General features: G+C 41.8%; 3 protein-coding genes across 3 annotated transcripts; 2 read left to right on the top strand and 1 right to left on the bottom strand.

Annotated features, from left to right (window-relative positions):
• The first annotated feature begins 2277 nt into the window (after positions 1-2277).
• unc45a (unc-45 myosin chaperone A) lies at positions 2278-8711 on the top strand. Its single transcript, XM_018664222.2, is given in 20 exon segments — positions 2278-2445; positions 2570-2762; positions 3190-3365; positions 3471-3560; positions 3704-3871; positions 4164-4332; positions 4477-4647; positions 4954-5125; positions 5289-5589; positions 5670-5764; positions 5898-6039; positions 6218-6358; positions 6510-6637; positions 6716-6782; positions 6890-7003; positions 7090-7143; positions 7145-7206; positions 7442-7559; positions 7649-7804; positions 7920-8711. Coding segments are annotated over 20 exon segments (2829 nt in total). The 5' UTR covers positions 2278-2421; the 3' UTR covers positions 8208-8711.
• A 192-nt stretch (positions 8712-8903) lies between these two features.
• On the top strand, positions 8904-11700 carry LOC108875358 (RCC1 domain-containing protein 1). The gene is made up of 8 exons (XM_018664223.2): positions 8904-9238; positions 9374-9589; positions 9693-9858; positions 9954-10075; positions 10157-10261; positions 10771-10941; positions 11033-11062; positions 11156-11700. Exons 1-8 carry the CDS (start codon positions 9031-9033, stop codon positions 11311-11313), a joined length of 1176 nt encoding a protein of 391 aa, XP_018519739.1. The 5' UTR covers positions 8904-9030; the 3' UTR covers positions 11314-11700.
• LOC108875361 (calcium and integrin-binding protein 1) lies at positions 11418-13315 on the bottom strand. The gene is made up of 7 exons (XM_018664228.2): positions 13145-13315; positions 12718-12752; positions 12519-12618; positions 12220-12373; positions 12011-12129; positions 11790-11878; positions 11418-11697 (listed from the first exon to the last, which is right to left on the bottom strand). Exons 1-7 carry the CDS (start codon positions 13193-13195, stop codon positions 11676-11678), a joined length of 570 nt encoding a protein of 189 aa, XP_018519744.1. The 5' UTR covers positions 13196-13315; the 3' UTR covers positions 11418-11675.
• Between the last annotated feature and the right edge of the window lie 44 nt (positions 13316-13359).

Here is a 13359-nt window from a genome sequence, read left to right as displayed (position 1 = left end):
CTAGTAAGGCTGGTTTATTACCCTATTTTTGCTTATAGGCTTACTTCACACTGAATAATAAATAATGAGAGCCATGCAGAATAACCTGATTTGAAATGAAGAAATTTTGTGAATGTGGTTGCCCAAAAAGCTGATATATACAAGCCCTGTTGTGGAGTGTGTAGGAGACTGAGGAATCCAAGAAGAAAGAAGAGACCACTTTTCACCTCTTGTGCAATCAGCAGGCTGTGACAGTGGCAGCTTTTGAGTGGAATGCTACACTGTAATTTAGGGGAAAATTACAGAGAAAAATTGCGCCCCTATTGGCGGTGTAATAAAGATCTCCAGTTGTCAAAAAAAAGTAGAATAATAACTATGTTGATCACTGGTGGATGTTAGTCATAATATGTCTGTCTCGATCATCACCTACATTCCCATTCTGAGTGTTTGGACACCTGAGAAGCCCAGTGTGGAAAATGTAATGATGCTTTGCAGGTGAGTCACATTGTTGTGTTCTTTTGATAGATCATTCAGGAACTATTTATGTGTTTATGGAAACATGAGCTAAGCTGACATCTCAATAATTAATTAGCAGACCACATGGGACATGACAGGAACAGATGGTACTGTTTTGGCTTTACTCTGGACAGAAGACACTGATAACTACAGTCTACAAAACCATTCAAACATTGTTGCGTACAATTATGGATATTTCCAAATACAGAAAATAGTTTTGGAACCAGAAAGTACACCAGCAATGACAGAATCCTGTTCTTAAAGCATTATCTCTCATAAAACAAAGTTGTGATGAAGGACAAATGTTTACACAGCTGCTTTTGATTTTGATTACATACTGGGGCTCTTTGGGTCCCTGGTGCTGTGGATCTGTTATATATGAGGTCTCACAGCAATCCCAGCCCTCAGGAGATACAGTACATACCAGTTGTCTACACTGGATCTTCTTCTAAAGGCAGAAAGCTACCATGGTAATGTGAGAGTCTTAACAGGTGAACCTGAGCATGAGGCCCAAGGGGAAGCACCTCGTTTCCACAGCAACAAAGGACTAACAACAATGGTGCTTGGTTATCCCGGTAAAGAAGAATCCCCAGGGGACTGATGCAGGAAATACCATACCACTTCCTTTTGTGGTTTTCATCAGTAGGGAAACTCTGTAATGCAAGCACAAAGTGGTAGTGCTGGGTGTATCTCTAGATAAGTGAAATATCTCATACATTTTGAAACTTATATACAAAGTGTTAAAATGCAACGTGCAATTTTTACCTTTGCCCCAAAAAGTGACAGAAATGAAAACATTTTGGATTCAATTGTCATTCATTAAAAAAAGAATAGTGTTGCAATGTATTTGAGTGTCTCCATTTTGTGTGACTGTTTTTTTTTTAAACTATACTGCATTTCTATACTATATTTGTCAGACAGCTGATGTAACTAGTTCATTCATCACATAAAGTTAAACACATGTTTGTAGTAACCATGTACATGTTTTACTTTGTTTTGGTCACCTGAAGACTTCTGTTTATGAAGTTAGCTGCTGAAGTTTTGCTGTTGTATGTTTGTACTGAATGACTTTATATATGATTTAGTGTAAGGTGATTTCTACCGCTGAGCAAATGGTAAATTTCTCTGTATTATTGCTGTAAATTTGGAAAATGTAGTAACCTGAAGACAAGCTTACATTCTACAGAGAAATCTGACATGGTGCACTTTTTGAAGGCTGATTGATCCTTTTTAAATTCATCTGCTAGGCAAAGGACCGTAAAACTAAGGCAGCTGAATGGAATTCAGTCATCTTCAATTTTATTATATTTATTTACTCTTGTGCTTTTCCCACTGTGACATGTCAAAAAAGTCAAATGAAATAATGTCAAAAGTTTGCGCAAACATTTCTTTGGCGGGTGGGTACATTTGACCTCACAAGCTCTGTGTTTCTAAAAAATACTGGCTATGCACTTGTAGTGCTAGGTGTTCTTTTATCTATAAATAACTTAAGATGTGCTCATAAAATTGCAGAGGTTCAAACCATCCAACATTAAGCATTTAGACCACCTATAACATTAAAATACACCTTGCAGCTGAAAGCACAAAAATCTTTCATTACTGGCTGTTGAACTCCTCTTTTATTGCACACGTAGCCTCATAAAAGTCTCTGTGAACTGAGGAGAAGCACACAATGAAAATGTAACCAAATAAAGCAGAGATGGAGACCGAGATGCTCTGTTGCTCTCTTCCTTTTATGGCAATGGTGCGTGAGGGAAGGGGCGGGGCTGGTACGTAAACGTCCTCAACGTGCTCCAGGCACCCGGAAGTGTCGCAAAATGTAACATGTTTGGCTGAAGTTAGCGGTGTTTGTGACAAAGTAGAGGAAAACTAAAATACATATTCACCATTCTAAGTAACGTTGTATTGTGTGGTGCAACCTCGAAGATGAGTGTGAGTGAAAAAGAAAAGGTAAGGTAGCGACAGTAAGCTAGTTTGCCGTTTTAGCTTAGCAGTTTTTCATTCAGATACATTTGCTGGAAACATTTCTCTGTCATCCTGAGCCCTTGTTGCCAACTTCTTCTCTTTAACCCAGGACCCTGCATCCCTGAAGGAGGAGGGGAACACCCTCTTCAAGTCAGGAGACATGCAGGGCGCTGCTTGCTGTTACACCAAAGCTCTAAAGCTGAGTGACAGCCAAGCAGAGAGTGCTGTTCTGTACCGCAACCGCTCCGCCTGCTACCTCAAACTGGAGGAATACAGCAAGGCAGAGGCAGATTCCTCCAAAGGTGGGACACATAACTGCAGCGGATATTGTAGAGTTCATAAGATCAGGGAGTAAAAACAGTTGTTCATGATGGCACACAGGAAATCTCTGTTGCCCCAAGATTCTGAATTGGTCTGTAGTGCTTTCAGTGCAAAAGAGTAGAGAACTAAATATGAAATATGGTCAGAGATTGTCATGATAATACAGACTCAGGTTTAAACATTTATATTGAGAAACACATTCTACAGAAGTATACTCACTAATCGTCCTATTTTTGATAGAAGGAAGTATTAATAACTAACTAGCATAACTACTATGCCTTATGTAATTAAGAGATAAAGGATTTTACTACAGTTCTGGCTAGTACTGCATGAACTGTCCCTTTAACTGGCTGAGGATTCATAGGTGTGTACAGTAATGTTTAATGTAATGTTTGGCACTCTTTTCAGCTCTCGATACTGACCCAGGCGATGTGAAAGCCAGGTTCCGGAGAGCTCAGGCTTTTCAGAAACTCGGCAGGCTTGACCAGGCCTTTCTGGACGCACAGAGGTGTGCTCAGCTGGAGCCCAAAAACAAAGCTTTCCAGGATCTGCTCAGACAGCTAGGAGCACAGATTCATCAGAAGGTGATGTTTTTTAATAATGCGGATGAAGGGAGGTTTAGTCTTGTATTTGAAACTGGGACCTGATGAAACTGTTGCTAATTAGCATCCTTTCTCTCAATTGTGTAGTCAGCACAACTAAACTCCACAGATGCTCGTGTGCAGCAGATGTTCTCCCTCCTCTTAGATGCCTCTGCGAAAGACTCAGATCGACAAAAGGTAAGGATTCCTCAGAAGTCCTAACAAATTTCTGTATTTCTCTCAGAGTGTTTGATTTTTTTTTATCATTTATCTTATTTTTCTTCTGACTATAAAGCTGTATTGCACCAAGATAAAGTTGTCCATTAATCAATTCTTTTCAGGCTGCTCAGAATCTTGTGGTGTTATCTCGAGAAGAGGCAGGAGCTGAGCAGATCTTCCGTAACGATGGCATGAAGCTGATTCAGAAGCTTCTTCTGTCAAAGCAGGAGGAGGTGGTCCTGTCTGCTCTGAGGACTCTGGTTGGTTTGTGCACAGGGCATCAGTCCAGAGTAAGTGTAATAATTGTATACATTGCATCATCTTCCATCCAAGTCAATTTTTACAGGGATGTAAACTTGTATCTTCCTCCTTGGAACACACAGATAAAACAGTGTCCATAGTGATGGCTCTTGTAGTTTTGATCCTTTTAATTTTGTTGTATTTCTGTTTTGCACAGTTTATTAGCCGATGTTGCTGTATATCTGCATCCATGTCTGTCAGGAGACCGTATCCACAATGCTTTTAACACTTATCAATTTCTTCCCTGCATTTTATCGCTGAAATCTATTATTTTACTCACAGACTATGGCTATAGTGAATGAGCTAGGAATGGAACAGCTGTGTGCAGTAATGGGATCAGGAGCCTCCACTGTGTCTTTGGCTGCCTGCCACCTGCTGCAGGTGATGTTTGAGGCTTTGACAGAGGGCATGAAAAAAGAGATCAGAGGGAAAGATGAAGCCATACTTCCTGGTGAGTTTGGACTCTGATCGTGTTTATATTTGAGGCTGGCTACACATGAAAGTTGGACTACAGTATAAGAAATGCTTTTTTGTGTGTGTATGAGCTGTTGGTCCTGTGCTTTCAGCAGTAATTTATTGTGTGAATTTGACACAGAACCCTCCAAGGAGCTACGCTCAATGCTGCGACATCTCTTGGGAATGATGCCAGCATCCAATGTGTCGGGGCCGGGCAGAGACAGCGCCATCAACCTCTTGGTCAAACAAGTACCCCGCAAGTCCTTGAAAAACCCTGACAACTCCTTAACCTTATGGGTGATAGACCAGGGTATGTAGCACACCTACATGTAATCAAGTCATTTTTTCACTCTTATGCCTTGATGGACCTTCTGCCAAACATGCCCATTCCAGTTTTCCAGTATGTTGCACTACTGTGAGAACAAGTAGGATTGTTTTTGTGTGTGTGTGTGTGTGTGTGTGTGTGTGTGTGTGTTTTGAAGCACACAATGTCACATGAAAGTTGGCTATGGCTAAATTTGGCTTTAGCTATTCTAAGGCCATTTTCAGACATTCAGTCACCAGTTTTATCTGGCATCGCTGCAGCTAGATTAATGAACTCCTTGTCCTCCTGCAGGGCTGAAAAAAATCTTGGATGTGGCTGGGACAGTCCCTGAGCTCTCAGAGGGACCACCTCTTACAGACAACTCTCACATGAGCTGCTCTGTCTTGCTTAGCAAACTCTATGATGACCTAAAGAGTGACAAAGAGAGGGAAAACTTCAACAAACTATGTGAAGAATATGTTCAGTGAGTTGACCACAGGAGCTTGTCTTATTAACTTCCAAAGAGTCTGTGACTAGAGCTATTTAATACTGCAATAAAGTGAACTCGAAACATCATTACTACAGAACTTAAGACAAAAAATTGTATTCTGTGACCAATTCTCCTTATCTAATATTTTTCTTGGTAGGCAACACTTTAGTCAAGCTGGCCTAGATGCCAAGCTGAGAGCCATCCAGACAGTATCGGTGCTCCTCCAAGGGCCGAGCGATGTGGGTAACCGAACTCTGGAGATGTCAGGAATGATGGACGCAGTGATCTCTCTGTGCGCCTCCGAAGATGTAACTCACCAACAGGTAGCGGTGGAAGCTCTCATCCATGCTGCAGGAAAGGCCAAGAGAGCCTCCTTCATCACAGCCAACGGAGTGGCACTTCTGAAGGACCTCTACAAGAAGAGCGAGAATGACAGGATACGTGTGAGAGCCCTGGTGGTAAGTACTGGAGACAGATATAGAAAAGAACATCTCTAAATAAAGATTAAACTAACTCTTTCCTGTCTGTTATCACACAGGGTTTGTGCAAGCTTGGATCAGCAGGGGGGACTGATTTCAGCATGAAGCAGTTTGCTGAGGGATCCACGCTGAAGCTTGCCAAGCAGTGCAGGAAGTAAGTGTTTGTTCTGAATTTTTAACTTGTCATGCCTGGTTCACAGTGTTGCATAACATGACTAAAAACAACAGATAAAGAGTGGATTCTTGGATTTGAAATAAGAAGCAAGCTGCATCTCCTTCTCTGTCAGGTGGCTGTGTAATGAGTCTCTGCCTCCAACCTCCCGCCGTTGGTCTGTAGAAGGCCTCGCCTACCTCACCTTTGATGCTGATGTGAAGGAGGACTTAGTGGAAGACAAGAGTGCTCTGCTGGCCATGTTTGAACTAGCAAAGGTTGGATTCATGATGATGTATTATTTCTTTTAATACTTGTGACACATGGGCAGAAGATGGCAATTATGTGGTCAGATTTCTCTCAGAAAAGAGTCTTATTGGTTACTGTGCTGTTATATTTTTATGTAGTATTTGAAACAGAAGAGCTCACACCTTGTTTTTCTGCACGTTCCTGCAGTCTGAGGATAAGACAGTGCTCTTTGCCGTGGGCTCCACACTAGTGAATTGCACCAATAGCTATGATGTGGAGAAGCCCGATCCTCAGATGGTGGAGCTGGCCAAATATGCAAAACAGCATGTGCCTGAGGAGCATCCCAAGGTACCTGTTAGGTGGTTCTTTTTTCATGTAGAGCAAACATCACACAATATTCCTTTCATGCTGCACATCAGCTCTAATGCTCTAATAGCTGTTCTGCATGCATATTTTTTCTTTGAAGTTTTACATTAACCTGTCTGTCTTCATGTGTCAGGATGCACCTTCCTATGTGGAGAAAAGGCTGGTGAAGCTGCTGGAGGCTGGTGTGGTGTCTGCATTGGTGTGTATGGTCAAACAGGAGAGTCCAGCCCTCACTGAGGCTTGCAGAGAGTGTATCGCTAGGTAGGAACATGGCAGTAAGTCTTTTTTCACCCAGTGTTCTCTCTGTAGATTTTTTCTTAATGCCACTTCTCACGGCAGGGTGTTCTTGGCTTTGGTGGAACGTCAGGAAGACAGAGGCACAGTGGTGGCACAAGGTGGAGGAAAGGTAGAGCACCATGTTAAATATAGAATGTTTAGTTTAGCCTGCCTGCTTATCTGAACACCTCGCTTTCAGAGGTTTACATGATGTATATTTGCTGTTTTCCTCCAAAGGCTCTGATCCCACTAGCATCCGACAACACAGATGTAGGGAAAATCAAAGCAGCACAAGCCCTGGCAAAAATTACCATTACATCTAACCCAGAGATTGCTTTTCCAGGAGAGAGGGTGAGGAGAATTTGTGATTAGCCTCTTCAGTCAATTTTTTTTTTTTAAGTTTCTCATGTTTAACCATCTCTCTTTTATGTTTTTAGATCTATGAGGTGGTGCGCCCGCTTGTCAGCCTTCTCAATCTTGAATGCACCTCTGCTACAGAACTTCGAGGCGCTTATGGCTCTCACCAATCTGGCCGGCATCAGTGATAGACTCAGGTTGGCCACTAGGGGGAAGTCTCCCCTCAGTTGTAATGGGGACATGAGAACAGAAATATTTGCAAATCTAAACCTCTTTGTCTACAATTTAGCAAAACTACTTGCTATCTGCCCAGAATGTGGCACTCTCATGTTTCATTTTGACTTAATTTCATAAATCTCTTTTTCTTAGATCAGATTTTTTTATTAGTGTATAGAGTGTCTGCTTGTATTGATAAGGTATATTGATTCACAGGCAAAAGATCATAAAAGAGAAAGCTGTGCCAAAAATCGAAGGTTACATGTTTGAGGAGCACGACCTGGTCCGAGCTTCTGCCACAGAATGCATGTGTAATTTGGTTTTAAGCACAGAGGTAAGACACATATTTCTAAACATAGATTCTTTGGAACAGATTTATTAAAAAGTTGAACTAACGGCAGTGGGTGTTTGGTGTGTCCTCAGGTGCAGAAGCTGTACCTGGCAACAGGAAACGATCGGCTGAAGCTGCTCGTGCTCTACAGCGGAGAGGAGGATGAGAGGCTGCGGAAAGCTGCTGCAGGAACTCTGGCCATGCTGACCGCTGAGCAGCCTGAGCTCTGTGCTCGCATTCCTGGGACAGTAAGTACACCACTGCAGCAGCTCTCTGTCCCCACACCTCCATCAAATCAGCACTGTCACATACTACAGTGACTCAGATTTATATTTTTGCCTCCCTGTTGTCCTCCCTTCTCAGACAACCCACTGGCTAGAGATCATACAGGCGCTGCTGCTCAGTGAAATATCCGACCTACGTCATCGTGGAGTTGTCATCATTCAGAACATGATGCTGGCGGAGAAGAGCCTGGCTGAGACGCTCATGGAGAGTGAAGCTCTAGAGATCCTGTCTGTCCTGGCAAAGGGAGGAGAGGGCACGCCAGAGCCCGTCTCAAAGGTAGCTCAGAACTGCCTGGACAAGGCCGTGGAGTATGGCATCATCAGGAGCAGGGAAGGGAGGGAAAAGGGCAAAGGAACTGAACCCTGAAAACACAGCTGCTGTGTGTAGATGCGCCTCCTGACATTGTTAAAGTGCTTTGAGTATTATGTGGGACCAGTGGACGTCATTTCACTATTACAGGAGATCAGTTTTTGAGTGGGTACATACAGGATGTTCATGTGTCTTAACCAAAAACAGTAAACAGCAATAATGAAATTATTGAGAAAAGATATTAAATAAAAGACAAGCAGATTCTCAAATAGGTGTTTTATTACACATGAGCTTTGACTGCTGTTTCACATTACTTTCCCACTGAATGTATTTGTCTACACTATATGTTCATTTATGCACATCCAGCAGATCTACAATATCAAAAGACCAGTAATGAAGTCTATTTTATACATTCTTTACAAGAGACTGTCATTTTTACTTGTTCACTTGTTATTCCCAAAATATACTTTGGCTGTATTTGACATTATTCACACTACTTTATTATTATTTTGTAATTATGTGTGACCTACATAAACCAGAACATTTCATTCATAAAATTCACATATTTGTGTGCCGTGTTTTGATTTTTTTTCTGTTATGACCTCACTACATTCCGAGTGCTTTAACTGTGTTAAATGAATAAACCTCTGTACCTGAACTACATTGTCACCCCTCTGCTGAATACACCCATATACAGAATTTGGATGTACAATAGGAACCATCCCAGTGCATTCGCGTTCAAGAGTCAAGTCATTTTGCAGCGTTACAGGGGGGCGCATGCGCACTACATCCCGGCGCTACACACTCAGGAGTGTTCAAAGTTTGCGGACAACTGCGTTTCGCGTTTCTGTGAGGAATCAACAGAGGACAAGCGTTTTCAATGCAGTGGTTCGGATTTGGCTTCAACGCGTTCGGACAAATATGTGTCAATGAGGGATTGAGTAAAGGAGCAGATAGCGACGTCACCAAGGAAGTCAAAGTGATCAGACCGACAGAGCTCACGAGTCATGTGGAGAGAAGTGGCTGCTGCTTGAAGACCAGTCAAATCAAAGCGAGCTGGAGTCGAAGAGCATGTTTACATCTGGTTGGTGAGTCAGTTAGAGCACTTCAGCAGCTCTGTGAGAGCCCTCGATTTTATTATAACACAAATATAATGCGTCTATAATACTACACGCTTGATATAGGTATTAACTTTTGCACTATTTTGCTCTCTGCTTTGTTAGGTGACAGCCGCGTGTGCCTGGCAGGATTCGGGGCAGACGTCTCCGGTGACTCCTGTGGTGATTCAGTGGTAGAAAGCCGCGGCTGTAAAGATGCTTTCATCAGTGAGCTGTACCTCACCCTGGCTTTCCCAGACAGGATTGAGTCCTGGGACCTCCAGATGAAAGAGAAGACTCCATCATGGAGCATGGAAATAAAAACCCAACCTGAGAGCTCTGGTAATGTGTATTGTAACATCTCGTACAGCTGACAGATATCATAGGTATATTGAATGACATGTCAGAAGCTCAATGGTGTACGTCGTTTGCTCTTTTAACCCAGAACCCCCTCTGAATCTCCCATTGGTCCCTGGGGGATACATAGCCACAAAACCTCCCCTCTACCGCTCCTTATCACCACACCTGAGAGCCAAGAGTCTGGCCCTGGGAGCAGAGCATGCCATCCTTCTGTGTGCTACAGGAGCTGTGTACACCTGGGGACTGGGCAGGTAGAGCTAAAACTCACGCATCTGATTTTATTGGGAATCTGAGCAATAACACTCAAATGTGTGATCTTTTTTGTGTGCATGTGTTTATTTGACAGTCATGGTCAGTTGGGGCATGGAGGCCTCACTTCAGAGGAGGAGCCCAGGGCGGTGGAAGCACTCTGGGGGATGCCCATGAGCTGTGTTGCCACAGGAGGCTGGCACTCTGTCTGCGTTAGTGGTAAATGTTATACAAAGATGTTGACAATGAAATGGGTTACGGCCCTCAACTTGAGGGATAAAAACCCCCTTTTCTTCACAGATGGGGGTGACCTTTATGTGTGGGGCTGGAATGAGAGCGGTCAGCTTGGACTTCCATCACGAGGTCTGAGGAAAGCACCACAACAGCAAAGAAGACAACAAGCAGGTTTGTCTGTTTGCTCAAACAGAAATACACTAAAGGGACATTTCACTCCAAAACACAATCAATATTGTATTTCTTTTTACCTACATTGAGAACATACCTACATTTATCAATCCGAAGATTTTTGTTTGGTCTGCTGAGGTGCACCTCACTAGTGTCCAGTGGCATATATGTCATAATATTCAAATGATGCTTGTCAATTGGTTACCTCTTAACAGCTGAAAACTGTAGATTAATTATATTAGTTTTTTAAATGTATCTTTGGCACTTTGATCAACATACACTAACCTTATTAACCTTATTTCACTGTACTGTTGTGAGCTATAGCTGATATCTCACATCCTTTGCAAAAATGTAAATGTTTGAGTATATATGTATAGGAAATACTTTAACATTTGTGGGTGAGCCGTCCCTTTAAGTCTAGTATAATGTCATGTATGTTGCTGGTGGTAGCCACTAAAGAGTAAAATTTTCAGCAGTAAAAGCTCAGTAACATTGACTGTGCTGAACAGGAGCATCATGCCAAGATGACAGCAAGTCTCCTGATAGGGAGTTAAACGAGACAGAGAGACGCGAAGAGGTATTCATATCAATCCAGGCTTTCCCGGCTCTGCTGGATGTCACTCCGCCATGTGAAATCAGGACAGTCTGCTGTGGCTCCCGCCACACAGCTGCTGTAACAAGTAAGGAATCTCTCTTAGCAATGGGTGTATAATACTGCATTTCTTGACAAGCCAGTGTCATTATCATCTTTCTCATTTTTTCTCATTTCAGCCAGAGGTGACCTCTATACTTGGGGCTGGGGTAAGTTAGAATTCGAAGCTGACACCTACACATTTCCTTTGGGAAATTTCCATTTCTCTTCCCTTTCCATCTTTCCTTCTTTTATCATTTCAGGTGAATACGGCCAACTTGGACACCAGACCTTAGTCAGTTCAGATGAGCCTCAGTGTGTGGAATTCTTCAGGGAGCAGCAGATGCATGTAGTTGATGTAGTGTGTGGGACATGGAACACTTTTGTTGCTATTATCAAGGAGGAAGTAGCCTGCTCTTAAAAATACAAGGGAAACCCCCTGATAAACATGAACAATGGACTTTGGACAGCATATCAGGGAGTATAAATTATCACAACAAATACATGGAGACTTTGGATTAAATATATTTTGTAATATATAAAAGTTATTTATTTGTATGCCTGTTAAACATGAGTAATTCAGTAGTTTTTGTAAACATTTTTAATTTTCTTTACAGATAAAAAAAAAATCATAAGAGTATTAAATTTAGTATTAAATTTAAACAGCACATAAAAACCGTAAAGGTGATAAAATCCACACAGAAATATAATTTAAGGCAAATATTGAAAATTGAGTGAGTGAAAATTAAACATTAATGCATTTCCACAGCCCACTAGAGGTCTTCACAGCACAATCTTGAAAGAACTGTGGAGAAATGAAAATATAAAGTTTCAGTTGATGAAATTTTGTTGAGTAAAATACATACCTGTAATAACAATAATCCAAATTTTATTTACCTGACAAAATCTGGTGATCTTGAAATGACATGCTGAAACTCTGAGAGGTTGACAGTTCCATCCTTGTCAATGTCTGACTCTTCAAGAATCTAAAAAAACATACAAAGGGAAGAACTGTTAGGGTCAGTGTGATCAGTGTACTGAGCAGCATCCACTGGCTGTTTTAGCCATCTAATGTGCTTCCATACATCTTCAAACAGGAGAAATCTCAGTGTACTCACATTGCTGATGAGCTGTCGCATTTCCTCTGGTGTTAGTCTTGTGTCATCAGTCTCCCCAGTCAGACAGTTCACCAGCTTCTCCAGATCCCCACAGTCAAGGGTTCCATCATCGTCAAAGTCTGTAAAATATCAATATCTCTATCACACAGACTGAAAGCCATACATGTATTATGAATAACCAGTTCAATTTTTAAAATCAAGTTATTTACCAAAAATACGGAATGCATAGTGGGACTTGATTTCCAGAGTAGCAGAGTCACTGAAGGCACTCAGAAGATCCAGGAAGTCCTCAAACGTGAGGCTTCCGTCTTTCTGCTCAGATGTTGAGAATACAAGGCAGATCCTTTTCCTGAAAGGGTTGGACTGGGATGGGAACAAGTACAAGGGTCAGTGCAGTTTATCAGTGCTTGAAGAACTTCCTCCAGAACACACAAAGCACAGGACAATCCTAGTTTAACTGAAAATAACCACTAAGCAGCACTAAGCATTCCCTATTCCCTCCTTTTACCTTGAGTTCTGGCAGAGTGAGTATCTTCTCCATTGGTACTCTGGTGTTTGGAAGGTCTTTCTCATCTTTAGTAAGCAGTTCTGTGAATCTCTTGTGAGCGCTAAACAAAAAAGGAAACCACAACTTAATTGTGTATTGTAACAAACAGTGACAGATTTTTAAAACATGATCATTGTATAACATGCAGTTGGTCACTTACAGAAGAATTTCTTGTTTTGTCAAGAATGTCAGTTCCTATAAGGAAAAGTAAGTGTTGATAGAAAGATAAGACTCGCAGATCAAACTGAAACAGTGCTTTTGAGTCTGATTCCTACAACACGTCTATGTTCTGACTATTTGACATTAGCAACAACATTAGCTTCCGCAGTCGTATTAGCGTGATGAAAAGTGACGTTAACAAGTTTATAGGAAATACTACGACTACAAACTGCAAATAAATCATCTCGCCATTTTGGTGACAAGGCTTTAATAATCTTCTTTTGCCTTAAAACGCTAGGCACAGATAGATACTACGTCATCCTCGGTTATTACGGGGTGTGAAAACAACTGCTCTCAACTTTAGCCACTGGGTTAACGTCCATGACGATATAATATCTGATTCTGAAGACTTTGTTTCGGGCATTTACCTGATATTCTGAGAGCAAATCCTTCCCAAGTTGACTTGCCGTTGTTCCCATATTGAAAAATTCGACTTGCAGATGTACTTTTTATTGTTGTAATTAGTTACCCACCGAACTAGTCGACAACTAGTTGCATTTGCATCGCTTACTTCCGGTTTCTGGGTAACGCATTCTCTTTCCTGTACTTAGCTACGTAACGGTTTCCAGTGACGTACACTCTA

Source organism: Lates calcarifer, linkage group LG10, assembly GCF_001640805.2.
Source record: "Lates calcarifer isolate ASB-BC8 linkage group LG10, TLL_Latcal_v3, whole genome shotgun sequence".
Taxonomy (NCBI): domain Eukaryota; kingdom Metazoa; phylum Chordata; class Actinopteri; family Centropomidae; genus Lates; species Lates calcarifer.
This window is presented reverse-complemented; position numbering and strand designations above follow the sequence as displayed.

Excerpts from the sequence above, each read along its gene's own strand:
- LOC108875358 (XM_018664223.2), top strand. The coding sequence starts at position 9,031 with ATGCAGTGGTTCGGATTTGGCTTCAACGCGTTCGGACAAATATGTGTC. Across the intron at positions 10,262-10,770 it reads GCAAAGAAGACAACAAGCAG|GAGCATCATGCCAAGATGAC; the intron begins GTTTGTCTGTTT and ends TGTGCTGAACAG. Across the intron at positions 11,063-11,155 it reads CCTCTATACTTGGGGCTGGG|GTGAATACGGCCAACTTGGA; the intron begins GTAAGTTAGAAT and ends TTATCATTTCAG.
- LOC108875361 (XM_018664228.2), bottom strand. The coding sequence starts at position 13,195 with ATGGGAACAACGGCAAGTCAACTTGGGAAGGATTTGCTCTCAGAATAT. Across the intron at positions 12,374-12,518 it reads TCACTCTGCCAGAACTCAAG|TCCAACCCTTTCAGGAAAAG; the intron begins GTAAAAGGAGGG and ends TTCCCATCCCAG. Across the intron at positions 11,698-11,789 it reads AGATCACCAGATTTTGTCAG|TTCTTTCAAGATTGTGCTGT; the intron begins GTAAATAAAATT and ends ATTTCTCCACAG.